General features: G+C 44.4%; 1 protein-coding gene across 2 annotated transcripts in view; it reads right to left on the reverse strand.

Annotated features, from left to right (window-relative positions):
* LOC134435594 (serine/threonine-protein phosphatase 2A 56 kDa regulatory subunit epsilon isoform) overlaps positions 1-15,547 on the reverse strand; it is a 37,224-nt gene extending 21,677 nt beyond the window's left edge. The window contains exons 1-2 of one of the 2 annotated variants that reach the window (XM_063184659.1): positions 15,171-15,547; positions 6,386-6,546 (exon numbers count right to left, since the gene is read on the reverse strand). In XM_063184659.1, coding sequence (XP_063040729.1) covers positions 6,386-6,542 — 157 coding nt within the window. In that variant the 5' untranslated portion in view covers positions 6,543-6,546; positions 15,171-15,547. Of the gene's footprint in view, positions 1-2,146; positions 2,354-6,385; positions 6,547-15,170 lie in introns of those variants that run through there. The other variant, XM_063184660.1, reaches the window with a different exon arrangement.
* Positions 15,548-18,081: the final 2,534 nt, after the last annotated feature.

The following is an 18,081-nucleotide window of genomic DNA, read 5'->3' on the forward strand; positions in this document are numbered from 1 at the left end:
CACTTTTTTCTAAGCTTGCCGGTTGACATAGCGTGACTACAAAAAAAACCCCGCATTCGTAGCAAAAGGAGCGTCTTCTGTGGCTAGGCTAATTGCATGCGAAAGGCACCCGGCACCAGTCCTGTGGTTTTAGGACGCGCAAGCTGTACTATAGCGCGAGCTCGGAAAATGTGTCAAACTGCACTTGTCTCGGAATCGGATCACTCGGACATTGATATGCCCTATTATTAAATGCACACACGGTTCACAGTGCTCCTCAACGTTTTCGAAACTAGTGCAACTGTGAGAAGGAGGGGACACCGCGACACACCTCTCTCTTCCTCTTAATAGATCTCTATTTGCGCGTATGCGCCCGAGAGAGGGAGTCATATTTACCTCTCCAATCGCAAAAGTTCACAGACAACGGTGTTTCGTTACCAACTTTTTAGTAGTAACTCGTTAGGCCTACACTACACTTTTATCAGAAAAAAAGTAGTTACATTACTGCAACCCAACACTGATAATTTACCTTTTAGGTACCCCTAGAGTGGCCTATTTTTACCTTAAAATGTCAAAAACTCCGCACCGCTCAGTGGGGGAAACCCCCCTTCCGCACCAACCCCCCCTCTCGGTCGCTTCGCTCCCTCGACCGATACGCTATAATTTCATCCTAGCTACAACCCTGTCTTTGGTGCGTGAAAATATATTTAGATCCTCAATTTAAACTCTGAGAGTCAAAGAGCACATCCGTGACAAAAAAGGCTTTTACTCCGTTCGAATGTGGGAAATCGCCATTTTTCGCTAAAATAGTTCTCGCTTAAAGTTGAATAACTTCGGAATGCAAGAATATAGAAGCATGCCGTAAAAACCAGTAGAAAGGGTTTCTCAGTTTTCGAATAAGCCCTGACATGTGTCTCCAGACCTAAGACAGAATATTCGATGGCTGTTCAAAAAATGTCAAAATTGAGGAAACTGGCTGGGAGTCTAGGGCTAGTATTTCAAAAAACACCTGGTAGTCAATGTGTTAAGTAATCAATAGTACGATCTCTGATGCGGAGATGGATAGATCAAACCTGTGGGGTTTTACATTCTGAGGGATGTGGGATAGACATCTCTGCTCAGGATTTACCTGTCCAAGCACACCTTGTTTGAGAGGTGCACACACACACGTGTGTGTGTGTATGTGTCTGGATCCTCTGCTTACACAGTTGTTGCTATGGTGATACTGGCTGTCAGATGACATCATCATTAGGGGACCAATGGCGACCGTTTCAGAGGTAAAGCTCACAAGTACGACATCAACATGTCAAACCCTGATGTATTCTGTGGACGGACGGACGGACGGATGCAGTTTGTGTGCGTGCGTGCGTGTTAGTGGCCAATAGAATTATTCTGGTCACTGACACCACAAACAGCAGCATTTACTTACTCAAGACCTTGCCCTCAGAAAACACACACACACACGCACGCGTACACACACGTACACACACACACAAACACACATACTCATACACACACAAACACTTCGACATGATTATGTCAGGCAATATTAGTTTCTCCAAACACCAAATCAAAATTACCTGTTGCATCTCCAACACTTCAACACATTACACACCGCTGAGTCAAAGACAAGATTATGTTGTCCCGGGCCCAGGGAGATAGGGGGCCCAGAATTGGGTCCCCATTACATTGTATGTATTGGGCAGGGGGCCCTTTCAGATTACTTTGTTCTGGGCCCAGCGAAAGCTGTCAGAGGCCCTGTGTGTGTATGTGTGTGTGTGTTTGTTGCTGCCAGTCTGGGCGGCTGAGGAGGGTGAGACACACACAGGCTGTGTGGACGTGTGTGCGTGTGTCTGTGTGTGTTCTCGACAGGCTGTGTGGACGCGCTCCAGAGGAATGGTGCCAGTAAACAAGCAGCTAGCGAGGTAGCTAACTAACTAGCAAGGATAATGCTACCGCTAGCTAATGCTAACTCGGCCTCAGCAGGGCTAAAAGTGCCATCGGGAAGACAGATGATACAACACCCACTGACCTGCATACCGCAACCAAGCTAACGCTAACACACACACACACACACACACACATTAGTATACACTCTGGTCAAATACTGTATTCTCTCTCTCTCTCTCTCTCTCTCTCTCTCCCACTCTCAGTCGGTGGCACTCACTGGTTGTGGTGTGTGTGTCCTAGTAAGGTAGTGTCCCGTCCTGTCCTGCCCTGCGGACCGAGTGTGTGTGTGTTTCCGTCAGGGTGACCAGCAACTCCTGAAGCACCACTTTGAGCAGGACCAGCAGCACTGAGCAGTACGAATGTGAGAGAGAGTGACAGTCTGTGTGTGTGTGTGTGTGTGTGTGTGTGTGTATGCGCGTGAAGGGGGGTGCAGAGGAAGGAGACACCCAGAGGGTCGTGTTACCCCCTACCCTGAGAAGGGTGGAGGCCTGGGGAGGATGGGGGGGGTGGGGGTGGGCTGGGGGATAAAACGGAAGCAGCAAATGAGCGTCGCAGAGCCACAACGCACTACCTCTGCCCCCCACCTCCCACAAACACACACACTCCACACCCTTTCTAGACCTAAAGGCTACATGACCCTCTTACACCGACAGGGGGCTCACACCGACACACACACACACACACACCTCTGCTTTTATTGGATATGTGATTGTTCACCAAGCTTGCTCTGAGCTCGGCTCATCATGTCTGTTCTGAGCTGCTGCTGAGTCAGCGTGCCTCAATCGGTGCACTTACTTCCTGCTCTGTGTTTACGTGCGTAGGGCACTCACACAAGGGTAAGCGGCTGCTTGTAGCCCAAAGGTTGCCAGTTCGACTCCCGACTCGCCAGTTTGGTGGTACTGTGGGGGTAATTAACCAGTGCTCTCCCCCATCCTCCTAGATGACTGAGGTACCCTGAGCACGGTACCGTCCCGCCGCACTGCTGCCTGGGCTTTTACGTTCAATTTTCACACACACACACAAAAAAGTTAAATTCAGTGTGTAATGGCCTGGAAACTAATCAGCATGTAGTAATAATTCAAAGTATAACCACATTTTTGACATTATTTGGTTTGCATTCTTTTCTTCCTAACATGGCTAACAAGAAAATAATCTTCTAGTCGCCGACCCTCCATAGAGAAATAATGACTTCCGTTGCTCAGGTAGCGTAAGTCGCGTTTGGTACACATAGCTTCAGAGCAGACGCAATTCTGCGTGTGTACCTTTCAGTGTGAGCTCGATGGGTTTCCCTTGTTTGTGTGTGTGTGTGTGTGTGTGTGTGTGTGTGTGTGTGTGTGTGTGACTTTGAGCAGGGGCATAGGCCTGAGTGAGTGTATAACAGAAAATACCTCTCTTTAATTAGATTCAAGCTTTTCTATGCTAGTTATATACCACACCTCCAGAGGGCGCTATGCCAGCAGTGATGGGGGAGAAGGCTTGGTTCTTCTGACGGGGGGAAATCAAATCATTAACCCTTAAAGTCATGGTTTGGAGTAGATTCACCTAAATGCCATTTGAACCATGACATCCATCTAGTAGTCCACCCGAAGTGTTCTCTACCTTGGGCGAACATTAGCAGAGTTACCGAGTTATTCCAAATAGCTTCAGTCGAATAGCTTCTCTGCTTATACAGCTGGGTCGACATTACCTCCGTCATCTGGGAGGAGCCCATAAAAGTCCTCAATGAAATTCATAATATGCACAATGAAATGTGAATTCAGCATCAGTATTGTAACTAAAATCCTTGTCGAATTGGTAGTAGGTAACATTTGAAATTAGGGCTGGGCAACGTTAACACGTTAACGGTGCGTTAACCATTGAGGTCAATATTGCCCGGCAATTTTGTTAAAGCTATAACGCAGCAGGTTTTTTTTCGTGTGTGTTTTTTTTTCTTTTTTTTTTTCTTTTATGACCGTCGTTCGTGGCTTTTATTTTGAAAGCGTCAGCGCGCTTGTTGCTGCTTCCAATGACTGCCTGCTGACAGAGAAGAAGAATGTCTAGAAAAGTAGGCAAAACAAAACAGGCATAGCCTACAGAAGGACGTCAACTTCTGAATGGACATTTTCGGTACACAGTTCTACAGTCCTCCTTGCGCAACTCTCGAGCAGCATGTGGCTCGCCTTTGCAGCTCGCAAGGTTAGTCTATTGTACGGTCAGCATGAAAAGGGTACTGCGCTGGCCGTCTATCAGCTGTCAATAACGCCACGCAAACTTACTAAAGCCCTGGTCAAAAAGCGGACCGTGAGATATTACATTCCTCACGCAACGTTTTGGTTTCTACATTCGTTTCTAGTAGCTGAAACACCTTAAATAATAGCGACAGATAAGAGAGAAGGTGGGAGTCTTTGACAGTGAGAGAAGGCGGGACATATCTTAGACGCATGCCTGCCTCTTGACTGTTTTTTTTAAAGTGACAAGTTTTTTTTTTCTTCTTGTAGGCCCATGTAGACCATCCTAATTTGAGTTTCTAATTTCTAATATATCAGTTTCAGTAGCCTACAATCTTAGATCGCTCTAGTGGAATATTGTATGCAATAATTTGTTTCAGTAGGCCTACATTGGATAGGCATATAGCCTACTAGGCCTATATAATTTAGACTGATAGGTTGGCAAATAGCCTACATTTCCATTGTGGAATATTATATTAGACCTACATAGGTTATCTACACAGTACATTTGCAAATTATTATTAATTATTTTATTTTATTAATTTATAAAATATTTTTATTTTATTTTATTTATTATTATTATTTTTGGGTTTCGCGCGCTATGCAATTAATCACGATTAATCACAGAAAGTCATTGAGTTAATGCGATTAAAGATTTTCATTTTTGCCCACCCCTATGAAATATCTTTTAAGTGTTACCTTGAAAATATAAGCTTAAAAAAACTTTTTTTTGTAATACTCTTGTCTGGAACTTTGTTGAGGACTTTTACGGGCTCCTCCCAGATGACGGAAGTAACATCGACTGCGCGCGCATGTGTGTGTGTGTGTGTGTGTGTGTGTGTGTGTGTGTGTGTGTGTGTATGTGTGAGTGTATGTGTGAGAGATGCATGCACGTGGTGTTTCCACTTTTGGACTCAGAGCAATCTCAGCATCCAGTCTCTAAACAGTCTGGTGGACAAATATGAAGCACATGACACGCGCACACACACACATGCAGCTTGGTGAAGCGAAGTGATGCAGAATGGGGGGGGGGGGGGGGGGGTCTGTTCGTGGACAGTAACACACACACACACACACACACACACACACACACACACACACACACACACACACACACACACACACACACACACACACACACACACACACACACACACACACACCTCAGTAGTGTGACGAGGAATGCGATTACAGGCGAGGGGGTCTAGTAATAGCTAAACTACAACTCCCAGCGTGCCCAATAACAGGCTACACTAGGAAGAGACCCGCCCCTCCTTCGAATCAAGAGCAGGGCTTTTTCTGACCAGGGAAATAGGGGCGCTCCACCCTCATACCTCCGCGGCTGCGCCCTCATACTTTTTTACATATGTATATATATATTTGAGCGCCCCAAGTAAATTTCTCACTCACGGGGGGACACACCCCCCTTCACCTCCCCGCAACCTGCCATGATGCTCCCTCATGCCAAAAAATCCTAGAAAAAGCCCTGAAGAGTCATCCCCTTTGCTATAAGCTACACTGGCAAATTCTCATTATTAATGTCAGGACTGTCATTAATGAAGGCATAAGCAACATTTGAGCTTTATTTGTTTGAAACGTGTTACATTTGCAGACTGCATTCAGGTTATCAGCAAAAAAATCCCAAATGCCAAGGTGACTAAGGCACCTAACCCCAAACTGCTCTAGGGAAAATGTAGACCATGTGTGACCAAATTTTCTCCCCTCCTGTCACTCTAAACTAAATATGCTGTGTGTCTGATTAGGCTAGAGAATCGTGAGTCAACTGTGACATTTAAATGATTCAAATTTAAAATTTTAATCGATTTACAGCACTAGGCTATAGAGTATCTATCTATCTATCTATCCATCTATCTATCTATCTATCTATCTATCTATCTGCTTCCCCCCATGTGCGCCTTGGCCCAACTCAAGGAATCATCACATTGACCAATCAATTTCCACACTGCCCGTGTGTGTGTGTGTGTGTGTGTGTGTGTGTGTGTGTGTGTGTGTGTGTGTGTGTGTGTGTGTGTGTGTGTGTGTGTGTGTGTGTGTGTGTGTGTGTGTGTGTACCTTTAAGTGGGCAGGGGTGTGAGCTCGATGGGCTTGCCCTGTGTGTGTGTGTGTGTGTGTGTGTGTGTGTGTGTGTGTGTGTGTGTGTGTGTGTGTGTGTGTGTGTGTGTGTGTGTGTGTGTGTGTGTGTGTGTGTGTGTGTGTGTGTGTGTGCGTGCGTGCGTGTGTGTGTGTACCTTTGAGCAGGGGCAGGGGTGTGAGCTCGATGGGCTTGCCCTGTGAGCGGAACTGGGAGGAGCTTTGCGAGCGCTTCTGGCGAGCCTTCCGCACCGACTTCCTGCTGAAGCCATCAACCTTGTCCACCGAGGGGGGGATGCTGGCAGCCGAGGACATCGCCCTGGAGACGGGGGTGAGAAGATGGGGGGAGGGGAGGGGAGAGGATATTAGATTAGATTTTTTTTTATTGTCCCATAGGGATATTTGTTTCCACATCAGACAGGTACATTCTAGGGATGCACCGATACCACTTTTTTGAAAACCGATACAAGTACGAGTACATTAATGTGTATACTTGCCGATACAGAGTACCGATAACGATACCTTTTACCACCAAAATACAATGAAAATAAATGCATGGCTTTGTTTTTTTCCACCCGTGATATTTTTATTGTCCATTTCCATGTAGATTTAAATGTTAGTAAATGTATGAGGTGGCACTTTTTTCCATGCTGCTTTCAAGTCCACGGAACGTCACAAGATTTTGCATTGTTTTGTGTAATAGCAGTATCGGTGCCTGGTAAGCTTATCGGCAAGTGCTTGACGAGTACGAGTACGAGTACGAGTACGAGTACAATGAGCAGTATTGGGTGCATCCCTAGTAAATTCCATAAGGTTCAGCATTAGTCAGACTTGTTGTGATTCACATCTCATATACAATACAAACACCTAAGGAGAGGAGAGGAGGAGAGGAGGAAAGGAGATGAGAAGAGGAGATGAGAAGAGGAGAGGAGGAGAGGAGAGGAGAAGAGGAGATGAGAAGAGGAGATGAGAAGAGGAGAGAGGAGAGAGAAGAGAAGGAGGGAGAAGAGAAGGAGGGAGAAGAGAAGAGAAGAGAAGAGAAGAGAAGAGAAGAGAAGAGAAGAGAAGAGAAGAGAAGAGAAGAGAAGCTGGGGGATGAGAGGAGTGGAGAGCTGAGGAGAGAACAGATGGAGAAGAGAGAAGGGAAGAGGGGAGGCGAGGAAATAAGGGGTGAGGTGAGGAGGAAAGGAGGAGGGGAGAGGAGATGGAGAAGAGAAGAGAAGAGAAGAGAAGAGAAGAGAAGAGAAGAGAAGAGAAGAGAAGAGAAGAGAAGAGAAGAGAAGAGAAGAGAAGGAGGGTAGAGGAGATGGATAGCAGAGGTGAGATGAAAGGAGGAACAAGGGAGAGAACAGGAGGAAGAGAGAGATTAAAAAAAGATTGAGAGTTCAGATGAAGAGGGGACAGAATGGTGAGATGATGCAGGATGAGTGGAGAGAGGGATGAAGAGAGAGAGAGAAAGAGAGAGAGATGTCAGTGTTATAGTGCAGGTGAGGAGAGAGGTGTGTTGGATTGTTTAATTACAGTTGTGTGACTCCAGAGAGACGTTCAGAGACACTCAGGTTTACTGCAGAGCTCTTAGCCACCCAGGTCAATGACGTTTTAGCACACCTCAGGGTGGTGCAACCACGGCTTATGACACGATTGTAGGGATTAAATCGTTTTTTTGCATGTTTTAGTGGATTATCTAAGAAGTAAGCTACACTCATTGTAGTACATTAATTACCAAGTACTAATTAATTTATGGGCATTATCTGCGGTTGTACCTGACATCTGAGCCCCACCAAAAAAGAAATACACAAAATATGATGCAACCCTCCCTAGTCAAGGTGGTAGGTGACTGTTGAGAAGGTGGCCACCTTAACTGATGGAGATGGACACACACACCTGGAGTGATGGACACACACACCTGGAGTTTGTCAATCAAAGGCAATCATCAAAATGTACACAAAAGATACCAGATCATCCAAAGTAGGGCTGGGCGATTCACCCTGAAAAAAAAATCTAGATTTTTTCATTAACAAACTCGATTCACGATTCACGATTCGATTCAATACCCCCCCCCCAAAAAAAATAAAAAATTGAGCTCTCTAGGCCCCTACGTGGTTGTGTGTTTGTGTGTGTGTGTGTGAGAGAGAGACAGAGAGACAGAGAGAGAGAGAAGTAGGCTCTGTTTGTGTGGCGGTGCCTCTGGTATGTGTGATTGAAGTCTACTCGGACTGGACCAGTTTATATGGACATGAGGTAGCCTATAGCAGGGGTTTTCAAAGTGGGGCCTGGGGACGCCTGGGGGGCAGTGAGAGGATGCCAGGGGGGCCGTGGCAGATTGGCAGGGAAAATATAGTTTTATAATAGCCAAAATAAACCAAAAATAGGCTTAAATCCCAGTGGAATAATTGTGTTCTTTATAATATTTATGTATTGTGCTTTCTGTAGTACCTAAATGGTCTTAGGAATACACAAACTTTATCAAGGTGTGAAACTGGGTGCAGAGAAAAAAATAGTGTTATGTCCCATGTCAGGGGGGCTTGGCTGGAATCTACCTGTATGTGGAGGGCTCATAGTAAAGTTTGGGAACTCCAGGCCAAAATAGCCTAATGTAATTTTATCTCAGAACATTGCTAATAGAAATGACCAATTGGGATTACATTGAAACATCTCAGAGAAAGAACAAAAAATGTGAGGGGTAAACCCTAAGACACTGTTGAGATTTGTCGTCACGTGCCATCCATCCCCACAATATATTAATGATGCATTATAGTGCAGATGTATGGAGGCTCTTGTCCCAGATGAACAAATTTAGCAATTGCCTGCTGGTTTCCCATCAGAGCCCATAGTAATGCGTCTAAATACATGTCGATGCATCTGAACATTGCTGCGTTAACACAGAGAAAACATTTTGGAGCAACACCCTAAAACGCTTACTTCAAGACGGTAACGTTTGCAAGCCTGAGTAGATATCGCGTTTCATGCATTTAATCAGACATCAGCGCATTCGCATTCTCCGGACTGCTTAACAGGTGGTAAAACTCTCGGCGAAGTTTACCGATATCGCCGCTATCTTTACTGACATGTCGCGTTCAGACGCGGTTATTATTACTTTACCACAAGTCTCCTAACTAGTCCCGTCCGAGTAGGGCTTTAGAGAGAGGGGGAGAGAGAGCGCGCGAGAGACCGATTGCTCCGGGTGTTTGGGTGTGTGTGTGTGAGCGAGAGAGGGAGGGAGAGAGATTCCTTTCAACTCACATGTTGGTTAGGATTATACAGACGAGGAAGCAGTGCATCCAAAACTTTAAGCATATGTTGAAAAACTCCCTTCTCTGCCGAATAAATTGGAAGCATATCGTTGTAGGTAGTTCTAGGCTAATTGCATCCGTGACTGCTTTCCACCTTGCTCCACTCTTGTGGTAGGGGTGGAGTAGTTTGTTTAGCATTTTCTACGCGAGATGTTTTCGTTTCAAATATTCAAACATGCCTGTAGTCCGGCTGCTAGACGTACAGCTTACGTTATGACATTGACATTATCATTCACAATTTACAAAGTGGTAGGTTGTTTGGTATTCATCATTGGCAAAACGATAGGAGGTAGTGTCACCTATTTTTGAACAGGAGCCCGTATTCCTCGTCCGTTTCACTATATTTCTGTCAAACCATTTCACTCACCACGTTTGTTTGTGCATGTAATGGGGGAGGAGACACAGAGAATGCACTAGGTAGACAGCCTACGCCTACGTCCTCGCCAAGTGGTGAACGTAATGCAATGTTCTGTGCGCTTGGATACATAAAATGACAGATAATTAAAAAAAAAAATCGTATAACGCGATTTCTCAAAAAACAAATCGATTTGACTTTCAAACTCGATTTTAAAATCACATCGATTTTTTGCCCAGGCCTAATCCAAAGCACGCAAAACCATCACATCACACAAACACTTAAGACATACTAAGCGTAAGCTTAGCTGCAGCATCATATGCAAATAAGTGACACACACACACACACATACTGTACACCCCCAAGAAACCAACGACAAACTAACACCACACAGACTAGCAAGATAATACAAAACACTCAAACTCACTCTCACACAAACACACAGCTCTCACTTCAGCTTCCAATGGAGAATGCAGTAACACATGCATCTGCCTTCTTTCACATTCAAAATTCGCTTGACCACATAAACTACTTTCTCAGAGACCAAGCCAAAATCATCACTACAACAGAAGTTACAGAAATTACATTCACAACAATGAAATCTTTATCTTTTCAGGGGACCTAGTCAAGGTGGTAGGTGTTTCTTGTCAAGGTGACCGCATTAGCAATAAAGTTCTGGGGGAAATCCTGTGTATGCACGCACGCACGCACGCACGCACGCGCGCGCGCACGCGCGCGCACACACACACACACACACACACACACACACACACACACCTGGAGTTTGTCGAGAATACACGTGTTTATGGTGTACTCTCCCACAATGGGAATAACATTACACTACAGTACACTACTACACTAACACTTAGCTGACGCTTTTATCCAGAGCGACTTAGTTATTGACAGGGTATTGGTTACAGTCCCTGGAGCAGTCTGGGGATAGGTGCCTCGCTAAAGGGCACTTCAGTCATGGAGTGCAGAAGGGAGTGGAAGGGTGGGATTTGAACCTGCAACTCTCTGATCTGAAGTCCATCTCCTCAACCACTAGGCTACCCGCAGGCACCAGAGAGCAGGAGTATTATTATAAATGTTCATTATTATTATTCTAACAGGAGTAGCTAATGAGAGAGTGGTCTACACTAGCCTGACTCTCGCGAGGGTCTGGACTGAGGGCCTCCGGATTCAGCCTGCTCCCGAACCGCCGTGTAGCTGAACCAATCAGGGTTTTTCAGAGATGTGAAAGGAGTCAAAATATAACTGAAACGTAGGGGAGAAGGTGAAATATAAGTGAAACGCGACAGTGGTTTCAGACAACAATGGCCGCTTGCATGGACTACTTTTGAATCTGCATAGTTAAAGTTAGTAGCACCTCATTACAAGTGTCAGACCAGTGTTTCCCCAATCATGCACAAGGATTTTTGATAAAAAGCACGCCTTCGTAGACCCACGCGTGAATACTGCCTGTCTGTCTACATCATCGGACCCCAAACTAAGGCCCAGGGGCCGGATGGGGCCTGAAAGGCCCCTTTGACCGGCCCTCCACCTCTCTGCACCTCACCATTTGAACTGGCCCAAAGAAGCAATCCTCACAGAAAAAAAATGATAAAATATATATTTTTAAGGATTTTATTTTGTTTATCAACAGGCCTTCCTACAGTTTAATTTTCACTAACCTAGTGTGAATCACAAGTTTCTTGTCTTGATAGTTTCTCATCTCACTGTAGTATAAACAGGCCTGCCATTTCTTTGTATCACTCATAAACTGTCAATCACCATATTTTTCTAACCTTTCCTTGCTATTTTACATGGCTGTTATTAGAAAATAAGATACCTGTGGTATTTCAAATTGAACACTACTCACTTCTTTTGCAAATCACTTGTAATGATGAACTATTTTGTGTTAGAAATTATGGCCTTAACAGGCAGTGGCCTAGTATACAGCCCACATGATTGATCCCGGCCCCTGGTCACAGTCAGGAACGATGATGTGGCCCCCAGAGAAAAAAGTTTGGGGACCCTTGGTCTACATTATTCATCTCAAGACTTGCAGTATATGGCCTGGGCAAGATACAATGTGAGGATACAACCGTGTTGCAATTGCCTTGAAAATGAACAACGTATATTTTTGGAGCATACAATCACTTCAACACGCACACACAAACACACAAACTTTTGAAAATACTGGCACCTAAAGGACCTCTGTTGCACTCTGTGATGAACACAGCAGCATCACACACACAAGCATGTACACACACACACACACACACACACACACACACACACACACACACACACACACACACATACACACTGAACACTTCAACTGACACTGAGCGTCTCACACTAAACCATGCCTTCCTCCTAGATCCCCCTTACATAATAGGCCAGCTGACACACACACACACACACACACACACACACACACACACACACACACACACACACACACACACACACACACACACACACACACACACACACACACTTAAAGCCAGGGCTGAGGAGGCAAAGATCCTAAACAGGAAGTCAACAGGCTTTCACAGGAAGTCAAGAGCAGTCTTGAGAGAGCCAATCAGAGCCCCAGAAAGGCAGGCTGATAGCCAATCATAACCGCGGACAGACAGGCTGGTAGAGAAAGATGATGCACAGCACTGCACCATTCACACACTCTGCACATATGCTGCTAATTTAGGTGTGTGTGTGTGTGTGTGTGTGTGTGTGTGTGTGTGTGTGTGTGTGTGTGTGTGTGTGTGTGTGTGTGTGTGTGTGTGTGTGTGTGTTAACTGATACCAAGTAGTTGGCAAGTAGCTCCAGTGTGTGTGTTTGTGTACGTGTCTGTGTGTGTTGGTCCACTGGCCCAGACAGACGTTTGTGTGGATGTTGTGCTGCCTTGCTGTGATGTCGGTCTGTCTGTCTGTCTGTTATTCTGTCTGTTTGTGTCTGCCGTGCTATTAAGGTGCTATGCTGTCATAGAACATGCATAATGTTATAATACTCTGCGGTTATTGTATGCATGCTGCACTGCAGTACCATAGGGTAACTAAGGAGGTTATGCATGATGTTATCATCACATACACAGAGAGCTGCCAACTGTCAATCAATAAAATACGGGCCACTTCATTTTGGTGGGGGTCTGGTGGTCCTCCCCCAGAAACAGACTTTTAAAACATTTTAGCGTCCTGTGTGCGGTGTTATTTCAACTCAATAAGAAACCCAGACTTTTGTTTATATGGGACGATTACGCATTTCAAGGGACGGTTGACAACCCTATATATGTTTATTGTGCACATTGTGCCATCATAGCATGGATATTGATGATGCTATTACTTGCACATTATTGTGCATGCTGTATTGTCATATTATAATATGCTATACTACTGTTTGCATCCTGCCGTGTCGTAGGATGAACATATTTACCATGATATTATCTACATTAGCCTACATGATGTGCTGCTGTAAGATAGGGATTTTCATGTTATAACATACATGTTACTGCTCATTGTGCCGTGATGGCATGGATATGCATGATGTTATGACGTTTACATTCCATATCTAATTGAATGCAATGTGGAGTACTGTGGGTTATTGCTTACAATATAAACAATGGCATGCATGTCGTTCTGCAGTAGTGTCTTCATTATTATTTTGTAAGCACATTGGGTTGCTTTATTGCGTATTAAATACACTTGACTTAATTTGTACTAGTCCTGGAGAAACCCAGACAGTAGACATGAGAGAGAGAGAGAGAGAGAGAGAGAGAGAGAGAGAGAGAGAGAGAGAGAGAGAGAGAGGAGAGAGAGAGAGAGAGAGAGAGAGAGAGGGAGAGAGAGAGAGAGAGAGAGAGAGAGAGAGAGAGAGAGAGAGAGAGAGATTCTGTGTATGTGGTACTACATGAATTTATGCACCCTCAGCTGGAAAGTTCAGAAGTCAAGTCCGGGTTTTCGGTTTCAGAGGGCGTCATGGATTTATGGGAATCATCAACAACTACTTTCAACACACATACACACACACACACACACACACACACACACGTGCTTGTCGAGCTGACCCCTGTCCCAATGGATTCGTATGAATCAACAGCTACTCTCTTTTTTTTACAAGAAGATTTTGGAGGACTGGGCTTTCTTCCAACACTAGACTAGACCATCATTTCATTTAGCCTGAAACACAGTCACTTCGCACAGGACGAATGGGGTGTAGTTCTAGCAAAGATCAGGAAGGATGGATGGTAGGGTATGGACTAACCGCAACCACGTACCCGTACACTCAACTAGGCCGACCAGGGGGGAGGACTCGGAGTAGCTAGAACTACGGTATGCCTATGGATCATCATGATTCGATGATTGCTCAGATAGTAGTGCTAGCTCTGACATACGACTAGATAACGGTGGACAGATTATCTCGTCACATCTCCGTGAGGTAATGCAGGGAACGGGCGGCAAAAACATATCGGAACCATGCCGAAAATAGCTATGAATAAAGCGGGCACATCTAGAGGGACGTGTTGAATGAATCACATACCGTACGCTACACCATAACCAACCAACCAAGCAAGCAAACTGGTGGTTTAACGGCCTCTGGGTTAAGCAGCTAGGTAGCGACGAGCTAACTTCATCCCTGTTACATCAAATAACGGAATAAGACCCGGAATAGACATGCAATGACGAGTGTCTACTCCATTGACACGTTGTGCTTAGATGGTGGCATGCGTAATGATTTGTATTGGACAACCCTGAAACAAGACATTGACAGGTCGCCCAAGCGATTGCTGTCCTGGTGTCGCAGGGTAGTGTTTGGCTAGTGCTAAATCGGCTAGCAGCATTCCATCACCACTACTGCTTTCAAACGTTTGGTGCGGAGCAAGAGGCAGAGACAGCACGGTCGCTTGCTATTCAGTGGGCTAAAGCTCTAACTACACTAATAGCCAGCTAGCTAGCGAGACACAGCTCACTGTCCTTCAGAAAACAACCATCAGCGAAAAGCTTGACAACTGCGCTTCTATTGTTTACACGGCTCACGGGGAGTAAGTGACAGACTGACGTTTGAATCTGATCAGGGTGACAGTGGTAGAACAAGTTCCCAACAAGAGGTAAATTGGCCAGTTAGCCACCTAGCTACACAGGGGTTGACTAATCAGCCATCCCACACATTTCTAGATGTAACGTTGGGAGCAGAGCAGCAAACGGCTAGTTGGCTAACGTTACCATTAGCTACCAAGCTAGCTACCGAGACGTGCTTCACAAATCTGCAAGTTAGCGCATAAGAAAAGGACAAGCCAGCATTCTTTTTCTTTACCTTGATCCTCTGTATGTTGGGTGGCAAATATGTTGGCTTGGAGAGCTCCTTTCAAATCAGTATTTCCACAAAGATGTTTGCAATCCTATGCAATTGGCCTCTTGCAGTAGCAGCTACACCAGCAGAACAAGCTATCTTGGCCTTTTTGAACAGCCAAACCCAAGTACCTTTTACCTTCTACCGAAATAATCCTCCGTGTCCCATTAATAACGAAATACTCATGTGTGATGAGATGCAACTAAACGAATCACATTCCCTGATTGTTTACGGTATCGCCAACTTGCAGCGCAACACAGTGTTTCCTGGTTATTTTCCTCAAAATGTGTTTAATTTGGGACAATCTCTTTTCACCCTATTGTCAATATTACTGGGCTGAGTCCATGGCACACACAACATCAGACCCACAGGAACTGCTGGTTGGTTTGGGCCTATAGCCGATGGCCATTGGCCAATTTGAAGAAGAGCAAGGATGTGATTGGATAGTGCATGGCGTCAATCATCAGCGAAGCGGCGAGGCTGGAAGACGGATGGATAAGGAAAGATAGGTTGAACAGTCAATACTAGGGGAAGAGATTCACAGAAGGGCTGTTTTTTTATGTCAGTGGGCAGTAGGCGGAGGTGAACTTTAGGAAGGAATGAAGACAAACCCGATGGGCCCAACCCTACCCACAGGACCTGGAGAAAAGTCACATTTTGGGTTAACACTAAATAAAGATTAGCAGACTCTCGCAGAAACGATGTCGGCTAGCTTTTCCGCGCCGCGTTCTGGGAATGTCTCCTACTATGTGTCTGGAAAGTTGCCACCACCAAACATCCCCAAACTCCGACCATGACTCGAGTCCTGCTAGTTTTTATTAGCCATTAAAGCAACAAAGTGGGTTTTAAACATTGTGTAGGCTCGTGCTGTAGATTAGAACCAACAGGCTCAGCTGTTAATGCAATAACTATTGCATTTCGCACTGACAGGCATTTCCACTTACTTTAATTACTTTATTTTTTCATTTTATTTTATTCTCAATAGTATTTTACTTTTTTTCTTGTTTTAATTTTTTTATTTTACATTTTAATTATTCTCCTATTTTTAATTCATTGATGCTTTGTTATACTTTTCCCACTGTTTTTCTACTGTTTCTATCTGTTTTAATTGTAAAGTGACCTTGGGTATCTTGAAAGGCACTTCAAATAAAATGTATTATTATTATTATTATTATTATTATTGCACATGGGAGTTTGGTTGTTATGTGTAAAGTAGGCTAGATGGCATGAGCGTATCGGTGAGGATTTATATGTAGTAGCCTACAGCATGGGAGTATGAGTGGAAATAGTATGCGAATATGGTAGTGGCCCTGGGGTAGTGGTATGGGAGTGTTGAGCATGCAAGTTTGGGTGTGCACTTGACAGCGCCTTTCCTCTGCCACGATTACACTGCAGATACTGTCGTGTGTTCCTGCTTTACTCTCACTTGTTGAACTTCGAGCTGCACTAAAGCAGGACAGAACTGTGATAAGAGGTAGCAGAGCAGAGTAAGTAGGCCTAGGCCCTATGCCCTTTATTATCCCACAGTGGGGAAAGTCATGTGTTGCAGCAGTAACATACAACTTGTGCAAAAGTAGACGAGATACAGACGTAGGACCAAGTTGAAAAAAATACATAAGGGATTTATGAAATAGAGATGTTTTAAAAATAGAGATATTTCTGTCTAAATACATTAGGAATAGTTTAAAAACACAGAGGTAGTGCAGTGTGGGCAAAGGAAGAAAAAGATTGAATAATAATAAAAAAAATAAAAAGAAGTCTCTGCAGCATAGCATTGTCATCATCATAATCATCACCACCATCATCATCATCATCATCATCATCATCACCATCACCACCATGGCTACAGGGATTTGTATGCACGAGTTGGTAGTAGCAGAGACAGTCTATTAGAAATACAGTGGTGGTGTGAGTTGTAGGCAGGCCTGTGAGTAAATAATAATGATATGTATTATTCATAGTGTAATATCACCATAGCCTACTCAAAACAAAATAAAAAATACATAGATAATACAATGCAAAGAACTAAGCCCTGCCATAAACGAAAACAAAAACGTTCGATCTAGATTCTATTCCACAGAGAGGGCACGTGAAAGGTGAAAGCCCTGTGGCCAGCTGACTTCTTCCACACTTATGGAATGGACAGGAGACCAGCATGCATGGACCACGGTGGCCAAGCTGTTCTACAAGGTGTAATAAGCTCAATAACACATGAATGTGGTCCATCTACTGTAGAGCTTTGTCTGGATAGGTAGTGTGGAAGTTTTATTCACTTTTACACACACCTTACTGTAGCTTGTATTAGCTAGTATTTGTTGCCCATATTTTCTTATTTTTTATGTTTATCATACCTTTAGTTACATGTGACATTTAGATAGACAACAAAGATGTAATCTTGAGGTTGTGGTCATCATCATCTAATAGAAGAGCCTGCAGTCCTCATTTTTTAAAACGAAATGTCACGTGGGCTATCAGCAGGTTTACGACTTCCCGTAGGTTAACTTGGCCAGGTTTATCACTTGACCATGTTACTGGAATTCCACCCAGGTAATAAACACACGTGATCCTTAACATTGCTTTAACAAGTGATGTTCTCCAGCCACTCAGGTCTCTGCAGCACACTGGTCTACAGGAGACGAGGACACACACACACACACACCAGGCACTGACAAATGAAAGAAAACATTTACCAATTACTTGATGATAAATTATTAAATTAAAATATTTCTATTTTGTGTTCCAAAGAGGAGTGAAACAAGCCATCACATTTCCAAAAAAATATTTTTATTGTTATTATTGTCTATCCCCACTACTGTCCAGAGCCGTCTGTGCTTGCTCTGCAGCGATGTTTGGCCTCATGAGATGCTCTTTTGTC

The sequence above is a fragment of the Engraulis encrasicolus genome, chromosome 19 (assembly GCF_034702125.1).
Source record: "Engraulis encrasicolus isolate BLACKSEA-1 chromosome 19, IST_EnEncr_1.0, whole genome shotgun sequence".
Lineage (NCBI taxonomy): Eukaryota > Metazoa > Chordata > Actinopteri > Clupeiformes > Engraulidae > Engraulis > Engraulis encrasicolus.